The sequence below is a fragment of the Stegodyphus dumicola genome, chromosome 8, assembly GCF_044657685.1.
Source record: "Stegodyphus dumicola isolate Sdum_Otavi_A_Nest chromosome 8, ASM4465768v1".
NCBI lineage: Eukaryota > Metazoa > Arthropoda > Arachnida > Araneae > Eresidae > Stegodyphus > Stegodyphus dumicola.
The window spans coordinates 75,491,472-75,508,860 of record NC_140775.1 but is presented as its reverse complement, the minus strand read 5'-3'; the positions used below and the strand labels follow the sequence as shown (position 1 = coordinate 75,508,860).

At 34.4% G+C, this 17,389-nt stretch overlaps 1 protein-coding gene across 2 annotated transcripts in view; it reads right to left on the bottom strand.

Annotated features, from left to right (window-relative positions):
- The window catches only part of LOC118197647 (uncharacterized), a 50,336-nt gene extending 34,962 nt beyond the window's left edge, over nucleotides 1-15,374 (bottom strand). For both annotated transcript variants that reach the window (XM_035369185.2, XM_035369187.2), the window contains exons 1-3: nucleotides 15,250-15,374; nucleotides 8,836-8,866; nucleotides 8,649-8,727 (exon numbers count right to left, since the gene is read on the bottom strand). In XM_035369185.2, coding sequence (XP_035225076.1) covers nucleotides 8,649-8,727; nucleotides 8,836-8,866; nucleotides 15,250-15,262 — 123 coding nt within the window. In that variant the 5' untranslated portion in view covers nucleotides 15,263-15,374. The remainder of the gene's footprint in view (nucleotides 1-8,648; nucleotides 8,728-8,835; nucleotides 8,867-15,249) is intronic.
- Nucleotides 15,375-17,389: the final 2,015 nt, after the last annotated feature.

Below are 17,389 nucleotides of genomic sequence, written 5' to 3'. Positions count from 1 at the left end.
AAGGTGCAAGATTGTAAAGCAAATTGTAGGAGAATATTTTATCTGAAGTTAAATTACTTTTCTTTAAGTTTATTTAAGTTATATTCTTTAAGTTAAAATTATTCTGCATCAGGATACAAGTTTAGGGGTATCATAACACAGGTCAATTGAAATTCTGGTTTTGGAGCTTCGGAAATGGTGGAAGCTCGGTAGAATTTAAGTGTTATATATATATTTTATGTATGTAAACTTTTGTATGTGTTTTTGTCGTATGAATAAGTTAGGGAACTGTGTATTTAGTGAAGAGTAATTTTCAGTGATATTTTTTCTTACTGCAAATACTATTTACGGTTTTATTACTGTTTCATATCAAATGTAAAGTTATTCTGAGGTACTAAAATTTGTTAAAAGGATTGTTGTAACATTTAACTGACAGATGTCATTTTTTGTATCAACTCATAAAGTATGTAAAAGCTCAGATAATTGATTAGAGTGCATATATGCTTGTATATTTAAATTTTAGTAGGTAAAATAATTTTTTCAGAATAACTGGTTGATTTTTGTATATCTCTTTTACAAAAATAAGTGGCTGTATTTATACTTTATGACTTATGTTATAGTAATTATCAGTGAAGTTTTTGATTTTATTGCTTTGAATATTGTCTTAATATTTCATTATGGCATATTTAATGAAAGGAAAGAAGGCCGATCTTGTACTTCTGGCCGATGAATTAGGGGAAGAGGTCTCGGATGATTTAAAAATGATCGAATTAAAAAATATCATTCTGGGAAGTAAAAATTACGAAGAGGATATAGTTAAAGAGCTGTTAGCTTCGATCATTTCCGAGAGGAAAGATAAAGAAAATATAGAGCTAGCCGAGGGGAGATTACGCATAGAAAGCGAACGGATAGCATTAGAAAGATTAAGACTCGAAGCGGAAAACCGGAGTCTAAATTTGGAAGGTCCGGTGGATTCAACAATGAGTCCCAGAGTTAAAAGTTTGGATGAAATTGTGAAAACTATAAAATTGCTGACGGTGAGGGTTCCCGCAGGGTCAGAAGGCTGGAATTATTTTTTTAACAGTTTAGAAAAGGCCCTCGCGAGTGAGAAAGTAGCGGATAATTTAAAATCTAAGGTGTTAATGTGTTTGCTAGGAGACAAAGCTGCGCATCTTTTAACTTATTTAGAGGAAGAACAGTACGAGGATTACGAGGCTTTGAAAACCATAGTACTTCGGGAATACGAACCATCACCTAAGGCTTGTTTGGAAAATTTTAAATGGGCTAGAAGGAACCTGGATGAAAATTTTACTCAGTTTGCTACAAGATTAAATTCTATGTGGGTTATTACTGCAAATTGAGGGGAGCGACGGATCTGGAAACTGTCAATCAGTTAGTAGTTGCGGACAGATTAATGGAAACTGCTACTCATATTGGTATTAAGCAAGGTGAAAATTGGTGGAAACCAAAGGAGTTAGCGAGGGAATGCGATATGTTTTTTTCGGCTACGGGGAAATCTTACGCTAAGGGTTATAGGAAAGAGAATGATATTAAAGAGGGATTATCACCAGAGAGGATTAAAGTAAAGCCAAAAGAAAGCTATAAACTTGGTCCAGAGAAGCAGGCTTCAACAGTGTCAAATAGAGGCAAAATAAACTCTCCTCAGAAAAATTTCGCATGTTACAAATGCGGGTCAAGAGAACATTTTAAGCGTGATTGCCCTCAAAATAAAAATACGAAGGACAAATTTGCGAAAGTGAACAGAGCAAGTGCAGTAGATAGTGGAGAGGTTATCGAAACTCAAGAGAACAGAGTTATTGTTGCCAAAGCGGGACATTTTGGAAAGGAAATTTCTAGACAATCAATCGAAGAGGAGTTATGCAAATTGGATAGAGTGCAGGTTAGTGTAAATGGTCGGATAAGTAACGGATTAATTGATTCTGGCAGTGAGATAACGGTTGTAAAGGAGAGTATAATTCTAAATTTTAGATCTGGAAGCGGATCGGCAATTTATTTGAAGGGGATTTTTGGACCGCCGAGAAGGTGTGAGTTAGTAAAATTACCTTTAGCACTAATTAATGGAAAGGGTACAAATGTGCATCAGGAGATACTTTGCGCGGTGGCGAAATCTTTAGTTGAAGATGTTTTATTACCCCCACAGGTGTTATATATGTTACGGGACGAAAACACTTGTAAAGATCGACAGTTCAACGGAGACGGAAGTAGCAGTGGTTTGTTCTACGAATCGAAGGATTCCTCGAACGTGGGAGAGGCAGAAGCACCTCAGGGTAAGTTAGAAACGGACATTCAAAGCCACGTAGCTGCTATCCCAGATGTCGGAGCGCCCTTAGTGGAGAAAACAACTAATTTATCTCAGACAACGGAGTTTCGTCAGCAACAAAAAGAATGCACTGACTTATCTAAGATGTGGGAAAGAGCGAAAATGGATAAAGGAAATTATTTTGTGAGACGGTTTTCTTTTTCATCGGGACAAGATTTTGGGACAGAGTGCAGAGCAATTAGTTGTTCCTAAATGCAGAAGGAATGAAATTCTAGAGCTCGCGCATGCATCAGTGTTTGGAGGACACATGGAAATTAAAAAAACAGAGGATTCGTTATTCCTTTTATTGGGAAAACGTGAAAAGAGATGTCCAGGAATTTTGCGAATCATGTGAAAGTTGTCAATTAACAAAGCCAGTGAAAGTGAAGGACAGAGCGCCAATTACTCCAGTAGCAAGACCAGGGTTACCTTTTCAGGTTGTCAATGTAGATTTAATCGGACCTATAGATCCTCCTAGTTCGAAGGGGCATAAATATATTTTGTGCTTGGTGGACCAGCATACTAGATGGGCCGAGGCAGTGCCATTAACCACTCTGACAGCAAAAACTACCTGCGACGCGTTGCTGCAGATTTTCTCCAGGACCTGAATTCCTAATGTGATTGCGTCAGATAATGGTACCAATTTTAACGCAGACTTAACATGGGAATTTGAGAAAAGATTAGGATCCAGTCCGAGATTTTCGACACCCATGTACCCTCAGTCAAATGGTTTAGTCGAAAGGTTTAATCAGACTTTGAAACTTATGTTGCATCATATTATTAGAGAGGAAGGTCGAGCTTGGCATGTCCAAATACCTTACGCATTATGGGCATACAGGGAAATACCTACAGTACTACATGGTAACAGTAATAACAGTACTACAGGGGTATCACCTTTCCAACTATTGTATGGTAGACCCCCACAAGGACCGTTATCTATTTTAAAATCTACATGGTTAGGGGAGCATGACGAATTAAAATTCGATCTGAAGCCAATTCATAAATATTTGGAATATTTGAAGGAGCGGTTAAAACGTGCTGCTGAGCAAGGTGATCTTACGAGCAAAATCCAACAAGGTAGGATGGCGCAGTATTATAATTTGCGCTCTTCGAGTAAAACTTTTGAAATAGGAGATAGGGTTGTAGTCCTCATACCTGATTCAAGCAACAGGTTATATGCTCGTTGGCAGGGTCCTGCAGTGATAAAGGAAAGGAAAAACCCACATTCTTTTTTAGTAGAATTGGCAGACGGGAGCATTAAGCATATACATCAAAATAAAATAAGGAAATTCATTGTGCGGTCAAATGCAATCAATGTAATGTTTGACGGGGAAGAGTTCGGGGAGGTAGACAATATTCCCTCTACTTTAGACCAGGATAGTAGTTTTGAAAGCACGTTAAATAATCTCAGTACCGCTAATCTTAACAACAAGCAGATTAATGATCTAAAACTACTGTTGGGAAGGTACAAGAACTTATTTTTGAGACATGTTCAACCTGCTAGAGTAGGACAACATAAGATTGATCTTATGCCTGGAGCAGACAGGAAAAAACCTCACTGTTATGACATCCCAATGGCATATCGCAAGAAGGTGGACAAACAAGTCAAGGAACTTCTAGAGCTGGGTCTCATTGAACCGTCGGAAGCGGACATAGCCCATCCGGTTGTGTGTGTGGTCAAGAAAGATGCGACAATCAGGATGTGCGTTGATTTCAGGGTATTGAATTCGATCACTAAAGTGCCGGCATTTCCTATGAAGAATATGCATGAATTAATATATGTGGCTGGGCATTCAAAATGGCTATCAAGTTTAGATATGCGCAGAGGATACTGGCAAATCGGAATGGAGGAATCAAGTAAACCACTGACAGCATTTTCAACTCACAACGGGACGTTTCAGTGGAACGTCATGCCATTTGGTTTGGCAGGAGCGTCAGGTACCTTTCAAAGGGAAATGAATAAGGTTCTTTTCCGGTACAGCGATTTCGCCCAAGCATATATAGACGATATTATAACTTTTTCAAACACGTTTGAAGAACACCTGAAGCATCTAGAAACGATCCTTAAGATACTGGAACAGTTAAAATTTTCTGTCAGGCTCAGTAAGTGTAATTTTGCAGCTAAGGAAATAGATTACCTAGGACATAAGATAGGAAACGGCAAACACAGCCCAGATCCTAGTAAGATTGCAGCAATTAAAGTGCTAGAAAGGCCCACGAATAAAAAGGGAGTCCGTTCGGTATTGGGTCTCATGGGATTTTATCGCACATATATCCCGAACTATGCCGAGATAGCTGGATCTTTGACGGATTTGACGAAAAAGAATGCTCCGAATAATGTACGGTGGGGTCAAGTTGAAGATGCGGCTTTCCAGAAGTTGAAAGATATGCTGTGTCAGGTGATGTCTCTGTCCACGCTTGACTTTAATTTTCCATTTCAGGTGCATTCTGATGCATCAGATGTGGCCGTCGGTTGTTGTCTAAACTCAGATGCACAAGGGCATTTTAAACCAATAGCTTTTGCATCCCAAAATTTTCTGGGGCTCAAAAGAATTGGGCAGCCATAGAAAAGGAGGCCTGGGCAGTGTTATTCGGGCTCAAGAAATTTGATAAGTGGATTTTCGGAGGGACGGTGGAAACCATTACGGACCATAATCCTTTGAAATATCTCACTGAAATTACACCTAGGAGTCCAAAAGTAACGCGTTGGGCTCTCTCTTTACAAAGATGGAATTAAAAATCACTTATCGTCCAGGAGTACAACATCGAGCCGCAGATGCGTTGTCACGATTGGTGTGAATAATAGTACTATATAAAAAAAGAGGGGGGAACCACAGATATTCAGAGGTTCTTAATTCTTGTCCTTAAAATACTTTTCGAGATAATTTGTTTAAATGATGTTGGTAAACAAAAAATGTTTGTCTAATGTAGAATGTATTTATGCAGTTATGTTTAGTGTAATATTTGTATTTGTTAAACGAAAAAACATGGTAAGAAGACTTTTGTATCCTGATCAGATTTTGGTTTTTAAGTACCCCCTGCACCTGGTCGGGTAGGGGGCTGAAAAATTTCAGTATCCATGTCAGCCATCAGGAACTTTGACATTTTGTACGAAATCAAGTGTGTCAACTAATAAACCTCTGAACTCTGATTCTAACGAATTCGGAATTGATTAGAATGAACGCTGGGTTTTGTATCTAATGAACGCTGAACGGTTCGGTTGAACCTGTTGTGAAAATTAGCCTTTAATAGGCAAATCTTCATCTTGGTGGGGGCGTGTAATGCCCATAACCCGAGAAGGAGAAGGAAAAGCCTAGCCAGCGAAATAATTAGTCTGACAGAGAGGTGGTTCGTTGGACGGAAGGAGAAAGGACGAACAAAAAGACGAGGGGGGCGAAGAGGACTTGGCACCCTGGTTGCCGGAGTTTTTTTTGGCGGGGGAGAATCGCCATTTTCTTTCGTCATGGAGAGATTGTTTTTTCTGATCCAGCGGGGACCATGCCGGACTTACCTATTCATGCTTGTACATATAATGTATAATAATCAAGAATTGTTTACTTATTAAAGTTTATTGTTAAACAAACAAAAAATGGGTGTCATCTATGCGTCGATCGACGGTGACATGTGTGAAGCAACTGAACCCTACGCTACGGTTTAACACAACGATGCTTATCGGTCTCGGCACGACTACCACAGTCAACTACAGATATTAATCCCAAATTTGCCAAGAGCATATTCTCTCAACCCCTAGGATTAGTATGAAATTCAATCCACCTCGAGTGTGGTTTTTAAACTTTATAAAAAATATCATTCAGTGGCAGTGCTTAACCCTTTGAGGAGTATGTCCACTCTCAGCCACTAAAGCCTTTTTAACGTTCCGGTCGTACGTCTGCTCTCAGCCACCACAGCAAGGAACTATACGAATTGTATACTGTATGCATACATGTGTCAGTTTACACTTTTCCTATACAAAACTTAATGTCTAAAGAACCTATTCACGAACCAATATGGTGACGATGCTCCATTGATTGGAGATAACGTAATCTAATCTAAACAAAAGCTGTGACACAGCGCTCGCCATGCAAGACGCAGTGGCATGCCAGTGGTCTTTTGAATGTAATGAAATCGACAGCATTCGACGATACCTTGTAGAATTCCAAAGAATATTTTATAAATTGTATTTAAAAGTAATTAGACATTCTCTCTTCTTAAAATATTCCAAATTAATTTCCCAAAATTCAGCTAGAAGAGAGAACAGGACACCTATGCCACATTTTATGTTCGTCCGGAAATTGGTAGCAAAACTGGTAGGCGATTTTCGTGACGGAGCAGATTCAAAACCAGGAAGACCATCGACCTCCGATAAGGAAGAAAGACTTAAAAACTGCATACATTGCAGCACTGTGAAAATGGAAAATGTAAAGACTGTAGTATAGGTTCAAACAAAGATTAAGAGTGGAAGGCACCAAACCAATTATTTTTGTGATACATGCACTCGAAAACCTGGCCTGCATGTTGGAGAGTGTTTTGAAAAACATCATACAGATATTTTCAAAAAAAAAAAAAAAAAAGGAGAATTATAAAATAATATTTTTATACAAAACCATATCACTAGATTAGTGTATTGAATAAAGATATATTTTAAGTTCACGAAACAATTACTAAATCTTGTTTCTCCATCATAAACTTGCGTGTTATGTATCCCTGCTCTATCAACGGAAATTAATTCTGACCAGCACAGTACTCATCTCCAAATTTAATCCGACCGCAAACAGTCTAAATAAACTGAATTCATACACAGGATGAGTTCTTAAAAATTTCTACAAATGTTTACAGCAGATTAAGATAATTCAGATCAAATATATTTAAATAAGAAAAAATATGCTAAAATTCATTAGAGGTAAGAAAATGAAATTAGCACAATTTAAGTTTCATATTTATTACTAGGAAATAATTTCCGCCAAAAGGTGTGAGCCTCATGGTAAACCAGGAGTTGGCAGCTATACACAAGACTATACCGATGCTGCTAAGCCTGTAACTAGTGCTCTCGTCAGACATAGTTCAAAAGGTGTAGCTGCAGATGGCAGCAAAAATTTTAAAATTTAAGAAGGTACTAAGATCAGCAGAATTTAGAATTTCTAGGGAATTTACGATAAGCAGAGATACATGGATGGCCAATACCTAGCTACTGACCTGCTCACGCTCAAGTGCTTAATAAAGATAATTTCACTAAAAAACTTCAGCTGCCATCCAAATAGAATTATTTCTTTAATTTGAAGGTTATAAAATGTCCTGTGAAGAACAGCATAAAATAAGATTAAAATATTTATGATATATTTTAGTTATCATCTTGAAAGAAAGGTTATTAATTACTGTAATTAATTTACATTTAAATAACAGTAGAAAATAAATGTGTTTATGGACAAAAGATAAATTATTCCTAATCTGTTCTTGGGAGAAATTTACATATACAGTCAAAAGTCGTTAATTCGGACCTCAAAGCTACAAACTTTCTGCGCATGCGTCGGCGCGCAAGACCTTCACGGCTGCAAATATGCGTGTGTGCATGTGCATAATATGTTTACGCATGCACGTTTAATGTATAATGGACGGTATAAGGTAAGCTAAAATTATCTAATTCAGTTAATGTCGCAGATTGCGTTGTTCCTTAATCTTCAAATTGGATCCGGCTTATTATTTTTTGCAGGCTGTTAGAGCAATTTTATAAAAGTAAGCTTGAACTTTCGATTATGTCAAACAGAATTTCCGATATATATATTTACTAATATGTGAAGGATCTACCAAAGCGAAAGTATGCTTCGAAGTCCATTAAACAAAAAGTGGAATTCCTGCAAAAAATGGATAAAGGCATATCCTTTGTTGCTCTAACCATTCTGAAATCTGTTTATCAATTTCACGCTGCTCTGTAGGGGGGGGAGATCATAGCGGTAAATGAACTGGAAGTTGATCTGTCAGCACTATCCTTATCTTCAAGGCAGATGTTTTTATTTTATTCACTTATAATTCCTTACTAAATGTAGTATTTCATCTCGATGTACTCCTGTCTTTCATATGATTTAAATCAAATTCCTCATCATTATAAATATCACGAATACACATCAAATAGTTTTCTGGTTGCAATTTTCTGATTTTGACGTATGCGCGCGTTGAAAGAAATGTTTAATAAAGTAAACAAATAAATATTAAGCTTTTTTTTGTAAATTTTAATACCCTTCTGCATGCCATCTTACTAGATTTAAACTGATAATCTATAATCCGAAATCGCTGAAGTCCCGACGAGTCCGGATTAACGACTTTTGACTGTATAACATTTCTTAAATGAACTTACTGTATATGCACCACTACTTGTCCCACCATAACCACTTTGAGAATATGATGAATCTCCTCCATAACCACCGTATGAATACCTATGGAAAAATTACACCAAATTCAACTTACATTTATTTAAAAACATGCTTAAAATATTTATTACGTAATACAAAATTTAGATTTCTTTTAATCAAGCAATGACTTACCCAGTCTGGCCTGCAGGGTACTGAGAATATTCTGAAAAATTAAAGACAATTATTAAAACATGCAAATCCAATGCAATAAAAAATAATACTACCACGAAAACAAAATCATGTATACCAACATATTTTAACATGGTCTAAGTACAATGTGAGTCATTGTAATAGTATAGTGGCTGCCACTATACCATTTTCAGTCAATGCCGACTGATAAACAATATTAAAAATTGAATTATTTTATCCGATTTTTTCACAGATCCCCAGGTGGCAACATATCGATGAAATAGGACATGTATGGCAAAATGAAACAATGACAAAGCAAGCATAAAGCAAGCATGACACTTAAATTGTTAAATGAAAACATGATTATATTTTAAATGATACTATGCGGTCAACTAGAAAACTTTTTCTTTACTGAATTACCTAAACTAAAATCTATATACTGGCATCACCACATAAATTCAGAAAATAAGAGTAAAAAAATAATCCTCTGTCGCACCATTATTGTCTGACAATACGCATTTCTTTTCTACAAAAAAGACACTTAATAATGGCTATTAAGTAAACCTATATTTAGACACCAGTCAAATAATGCCATTTTCTTTCTTTTCAAATTGTACAGAACCTTCAAATTAATCTTACCACATTTAGCCATTTCACCGTCTAACCACAAAACAAGCAATGTACTTCATAACCAACACACCCCACAAGCTCTTACAAATCTTTTCCCATAATTCAAAATTTACCACAATCATGAAACCTATTATGTCATAATAGGGTTTCCATAACATTCAACTACTCAGGTTACCATAAATGAAACAACTTTGTGACAATACGATGGGCACCTTTCAATCAAACCGTCATATATGCATCAGTCCCAAATTTTACTAAAAGCCATCACATTGTTTGGTTTAAAATGTCAGATTATATATTTTTTTTGTTGGCTGCTCCTTTGACTTTTTAAGTGAATATAGTTCAATGTGTACATGGACAAAGCCTAGTTTGTGCAATTCTCGGATGGTGAAAATAGGTGGATGTATACATGGATAGTTTGTGGAATTCTTTGTCTTGTTACTTTAATTTTGTCTACGAAGCCAAATTAACAAGTCAAAGAATTGCACAAACTCAGTATCCATGTACCGCCAAGTTTCGCCAATGGGTGCCCTAAAATATACTTTTACCTTAATTTTTCTCGGGTTTTCATCCGCAGAAAACCCATTGGCGCCGTTGCATTTTTACTCGCCAAGCTCGATGAGCCGAGCCAAAAACGTGATTTTTAGTGTATGTAAATTCAAGTTAGCAGACAAAACAGTATATTAAAGCATATAGTAGTAAAACTTCACAGATAATAAGCATGTAGATGTAAAACTAACCAGTTAAACATGATATACGAAAATAAATTTGTATTAAATTCAAGTTAACACAGAAAACAATATATTCCTTACACCAGCAGTGGTTTGCTAATTTTGATGACCATGGTGAGGCATCAAACTATTCTGTCATCTTAGATAATCAATAACATTTTTTATTTCAATTTTATCATCTATTTATGTTACACCTGCCATCCTCTGAAAGGTTATTGGGTAAAAACCTAGTATACGGTGCAGCCTTGGCGCGACTTTGAAAATTATCGCCAACACCAAAAATGATCCAAAGAACGTCTATATATATATATATACTATACACTATATACTATGCATGTATATGACATAGCATATACTATGTTTAACTATATATTTTCTTTGAATGACCTGTTAACTACTCATCGCAATGTCCGGTTTTTACTGCTCATCACAAAGTCGCCAAATCCCGTGTGCACCGCATACTTGGATTAAACCGGTTATTGTTAGAAAATTGGATTAAACCGGTTATTGTTAGAAAAGCATTATTATCTTGTTAAAATTTTACGCCATAAAAATTGATTTATTCTCATAATTTTAGATGACAATAACCAATAGTAAAACTAAAAGCATTACTTAATTATTTAAAATGCACATGCACATTTTTGCGATCCACGAAAACAAATTATTTTAGAGGTTGGAAACCTCATGGTTCTTAAGAGCTGTTAATAATTAAGAACACAACGTGAACAGCCATGTTACAAATTAGCATTCACCCCACCGTTCATCGTGAACTGAGAACCGGCATCTATCTACGAAAATATTTCTATCTATTCGTTGTTAAAAAATTCAAAAAAATAATAATAAATAAGAGATGAATAATATAAATCTGCATATGCGAACAACGACAGTGATAATTCAACAAAATGAAGGCAAGAGGAATGGTTGCAAACTTCGAACAAGCAAATAGGATAAATCTGATGGGTTACCAGGTTTGAACTATTATCGCCAAAGTTGGCGATGTTTACATTTACCGGGTTCTCTGCGGAAGTGCTTTCTTTTTCTCACCTATTTTTTAACAATCGAAGCAATAACTAGATCTTCATTTAAGGTATTTTATAACCTTCAACAGAGCATTTTTCTCAACTCTAGAAGCACTTGCTTTTCCCTTAAGAAATGGGTTCCATAGGTCGAGGTCTCTAGAATATTTCCCTAAAGATAACCAGCTGTACATACATATTTCAGATTTTTTCGCATTTCAGTATTATGCAGCTGTTGAAATTGTTTTAATTCCTTCCTTTTAGCAATCTTTTCAAGATAATAAATATCAACAATGTGTTCAACCACTTATTGGCAAAGAAGCCGAGCCTTTTTCATTGCTAAATTTAAGGTGACAGGTGCATTTCATAATTTGCAAATATTTTCTTAAAATGCCTGCAACATCAATCTTCAGACTCTCATACAGCACCAAATGCTAACAATTATCCTGAAGAATTGCACTTTTTTTTAAAGTTTCAAAAATTACAAATGCTATTATTATTAATGTCTATCGAAATTCTTCTAAAGCAAGGACAGAAAGTAAACTACACTCAATTTCTGAAGACTTTGGATTAAAAAAAACGAACAATAATTAATTAGATCAAGTTTCACATCTTTATAATTGCATCTATCTGTAGAAAGGCAGAATGAACCTGTTTTGATACCGTAATTCCGTAGAAAGGCAAAATGGAATTGTACGGAAAGATACATCCATAGAAAGGCAGAATGAAACTGTTTTGATACTGAATTGTAAGAATATAAATCACAGATTTTTGAAAATGTGCAAAACTTACTTATTTGGCAAACTGGTAAACTTCTTGAAAACGTAACAAATTAGCCCAGTGCAATAAATGCCAAAGAGAAACGGCTTCGTAATAAATACTTAGATTTGTATTTAGTTAAACGGTACTTTTCCGTTTTGCCGGCGCAAACGACAAAGTCGCCAATAATGGTTTAACTGATGCCAGATGGAATATCTTCACTGGTAACCTTTTACGCCTCAGTTTCAAAACAAGTTGAAGCCATTTCTATCAGATTGTTTCGTTCAACACTGGTATACAATAATATAGAATTTTTACACGATATTTAAATTTTATCCCCTAAGACAATTCACAGTAATTAAGTCAATTAGAACGCAATTACACCGCTCATCCGAAGGCAAAATCAAGTGTTAAATTCATCAATTCTAATGAGAATGCACTAGCGAAGTAAAGCACTGCCGTTTTACATAATTTCTGAGCTATTCGTACGAATTGAAATAATTCTTACATTTAAACTTGTATTCCAAATTAAGAGTTAACTTGAAATTAATGTAGATAATTCCTGAGAGAATTAGATTTTAGTAGTGTAGTTTACGTGAGATGAGATCAATTGGGGTCACGTGATACGAACCGGCGAATCAGGATTTTGAACCATGAAATCATAGTAAATTTTTAATGTCTTTTTACAAATTTATTGTCTTTATTTATTGGCTTTTTACAAAATTTTAAACCATATTAAAATGTTTATGCCTTCAAAATAAAAAAAATTCTTAGAATTAACATTTTTTATGTTTATACTGTATGTTGCCGCCAACAAAGTCTGCTTGGCGAGATTTGCGCTTGCGCCGGCGAAACGGAAAAGTACCAGTTAAATTGATGTGAGGAAGCATGAATTTATGAACAGAAATAGTCTCTGCAATGGTAAATGCTATTTCAAATTGCTTGCCTGTGGTTAAATCCCATTCAACCTTTCTATTGCAAAATATATTAATTCGTTATATTTTAATTCTGGTTTAAAATACTTTACTTAGTCATAAAAATAGATACTAAATATAACTTTTTTGTAATTATTTCAAACTGCTTAGATACAGCAAAAGGACTAATCTAAAACATACTAATCTGACATCAATTCTTCACTTCTAATATTTTTTTCTGCTCTAGTGTAGAATTGGGTGCCCTTTCGATTAGCAACAAATTTTGTTCACTTTTGGTAATGAAACCCCCTTTCTGGTTATGATAATAGTCTTAGCTTCCTGATTTTTTTAAGTGAAAATAGATTGACGGGTACATGGACACAAGAGTTTGTGCAATTCTTAAGACTTCTTAATTTGGTTTTGTGTAGTGGCCATCTTGAAATTGTGCCTTTCTGGCACTAATCTTGATGCCAAAAAAGAATTGCCAAAAAAACAAGGGGCACTCAAACTTTTACTTATTTTTCCACTACTTATTGCATGCATTTTGCTTTACATATTAATTTATTAAACTAAATGTACTCATTCTTCATATCAACTTCTTTATAAAATATAGTGTATTTCGATTTATTATAATATTGGTTTTGCGAGTTTATCTTACTTATCTTGCATTTTTATCAGGAGCCTACAGAACTTCAAAATGCTTTAATGAGCAGCTTCAAGGAACTCAAAGTTCTGTTATACAACACCAATTTAATAGGGACCAAAAATTTCAACAAGTACGTAAAATCCTAGTATACGGTGCAGCCTTGGCGTGATTTTGAAAATTATCACAACACCAAAAATGATCCAAAGAACGTCTATATATATATATACTATATGTGTATATACATAGCATATACACTATATATATAGTATATACTATGTATAACCATATATATTCTTTAATGACCTGTTTATTACTCGTCGTATATGTCGCGTTTTTACTGCTCATCATAAAGTCGCCAAATCCCGTGTGCACCGGATAATAGGATTAAATCCAGCTTTCACTTCCATATGTTATTTCAATTTACTTCTTCCAAATTGCACATTATCATACAGTGAAATGAAATACATAAATAGCAATTTTACATATTGCTAGCATGCTGAATACTTAATCAACTTTTCTCTTAATAGGAAAAATTGCATTCCAATCAAATATGAGCATAACTGCTTTGCACTAGCAAATGCACTATACAAAGAGTGCACATAACACAAACCAGCTTCCCACAGTCAAACATATACATGATGAACCAAAGATGATGTTGAACCCAAAATATAAACAGTAAAATTCTCTTCTAGACTTTTTTGGTATAAAAACTCATTCATTCAGTATTGAACAGATGAAGTTTAAGGAAATTAAAGGAAGAGCAAACAGTTTGGCATAGTCTTTGAAAAATCAAAAAATTTTTAGAAATAAAAAAAGTGGAAGCATTGAACTTTAAACTTAGATAATATTAGAATGCTGTACTATTTTCCTTTCTTCACTACCCACAAATGAGAAAAACGATGCTGGTATCTCAACTTCAACTGGCGACTTAGAAAATAATGGTGAAGACCTAAGTACACAAAGGACAATTTTACTATTTATTCATTTCACTTGCATTTAAAATTTAGAAATGAATTTTATATCGTGGCCATCACTCAGAACCTACTAATACGATTACTAATTAGTAAACTACTGCATTACCAATAACATAAAAGTTATTTAAAAATTAAGTTTCAAGATGGAAAGTAAAAAGCAACTTGTATCGTAACTTCCCTTACCCTGCACCCAAAAAGAAACACGAGGAGGCAACAACTTCTGAAAAAGAGTTCGAGAAAATATTGCAGTGATATTTTAATGATCTCATCAGTAGATGTACGAAATACCAATTACAATGCATCTGAAACTGATTTGTCAGAATACTATATTTTTAATTAAAAAATTTTCTCATGCGAAGTAGATATCAAAGAACGACTTAAAAACAAATCTCCAACACAAATTTAAACAGCATCAGATTTAGATAGAATTTTTAATAAAGGACAAAGCAATTACAAATTATTATGGCAAGAAAAAAAGTACTGCAAAGAAAATTAATTAATTTCACTTTAAAAACAAACAAAACAGCTTAACTTTTTACAGCCGGGAGAAAATGAGTTAATAAAAGATATATTTTCTATTTAGAAACCGGAATCCTGTACTATCTTAAAATGGCTTCTTTGTGAAATGAGCAAAATGGCGCTAACAATGAACACCAAATGAAAACTTACATCTCATGCAAAGGTACTGTATATTAACACTAAAAAATGTTATTAAAATAACATACAATGTTTTAAATCAATACTTACGTTGATCAGCCATAATTAATTAGAAGAATTAGTCTTTTACACAGTTATCACTACCGCCGGCAAAATTAGCTCGCTCCAACCGGCTTGCAAGGTACGAGATATGCGAAGTTAAAGTAGTAGTCTATCTTCCAACCGCGAATTCTCATGCGGTTATGCTCATACAAAACCGTTAAAATATCATACCACCCGCGATTCAATTCACCTATAGATGGCGCTTTCACATATTAGTATGGCGGATAAAACTCGGTATTTTGATTTGTGATCTGACTTCGTACATTCAAAAATGGAGTTACTTAGCTCTTCCGAAATGTTTGATTTTGTTCAAGGAGGCGTAAATTCTCGCTGTATTACTGAAGCAGAGAGCATTTTAAAAAGCTGATCATTTGGTAGTGCACGAAATTTTACTTGAAATCCAATGTACAAGTTTTGGCTTTCTATTTAAGGATAAGTTCTATAGCGTCTGATCGCATGAAATCGAAGGACATTTCATTGTTCAAAAAGAACAAATAAAAATTTAAAAAAAAAAATTCTTGTTCATGTAAAGGAGGAACTGCTGGCTGTTGTAGGAAATTGTGTCGCTGTTTTATTGTTTTGTGACAGGTAGCTGATTTTAACGTTCACTGATTGTAAACAAATGATTTCATATGTGTTTTACTTGGGATTTCTAGAAAATCTGTGCAGTCAAAAGTGTCTTTTTTTCCTCATAAAAATGATATTGAATCATTATATGTATACTAAAAATATATTGATCTATTATATGCATCCATTGTATTTATTATACACATGATAGCACTAATCATCAAATGCAATTTTGAGAATATCAACAAGCAAAGCACTTAAAAATAAAAAAAAAGACACTTGTTATAGAACTATTAATATTCTGTATGTATTATAGAAAATACATGCAATGAATAATACCATGACCAAACATTTCAAAAGAAAAAAAAAATGCAGATTAAGTATTACCTACCTCAGTACTTGAGAAAGCAATTGTGGCATATAACATGCAGTTAACTTTTGATTACATGATATTACAAGCATTTTCTTTAGTTTTGTCCTACAAGTGGTTTAAACAACTCAATACTGGTAGTTTAATCTCAGCTCAAATCCTGGTGAACAAGCTGGCTGTGCAGTTTTTATTTTTTTTTTTGGCATGTGTTTTGTGAATACGAACCAGTTTTCCCTATAAAGTTCTTCATAAAAACATTCTTCTTCAGGCTGATAACCAATGTGCTTAGCCATATTCAAATAGCCTAATCTAACCTTACCTTTTCTTTAGATTCTATATTCACATGTTATATCTTTATCTGTTAAGATTTGTTCATAACAAGATCACCAGCCTTCTACCAATCTGGCAGGAGCATACTCAAAACATGTCAAAACCATGTGATTTATAACAAAATCGATCATGTTGTCCTTGCAAACCTTTATAAATGTTCCAAATTTTCTTAATGATCTTATTACTTAGAAATGTGTTTATTGTTGTTTTTATATGAACAAAAGCATTTAAATACATCAATTTTAAAAATAATGGAAGTGTTCTTTTAATCAGTTTTGCTTTTCTAATGCTGTTTTTAATTAATAACTTTATATCTGAGCCAAAAATTCAAGAATAAGTCTATTAAAAAAATATGTGTGATAAGTCTATTAATTAATTACATTGTATGAACTTCAACATCTTTGAATATGAAACACCGAACTAACACTTTGAATATGTAACATTCTATATGAAAACACCGAGTCCATTCGAATCTAATAGAAGAATAAATTATACTTACGAATTCACAGTACGAGCTTCTCTGTATTATATTACACAAAGTTTAGAAACCAAGTCTCCACATGGGAAATCTTACACTGATATGATGGTCTTGTATTGAAACAGAATTGTAGCAACATAGATGATATGAATTACATTATGCCAAAGAATTATTTCATCCTAAATAAATTATAGAATTTAGTTTAACCAAAAACTCACAAAACAAAATTTCAGATTTGGGTTAATCTTTGGATTATGGTAACTTGGCGATTTTTTGGCTAAAATTTGGCGACCAACCCTGCTACAGCAACCTGCTAGTTTTTGTTCGGACGCCATTTTGTTTTCAAGAAGTAAAGGCATGTTTTTTTTTACTCAACATTTCCA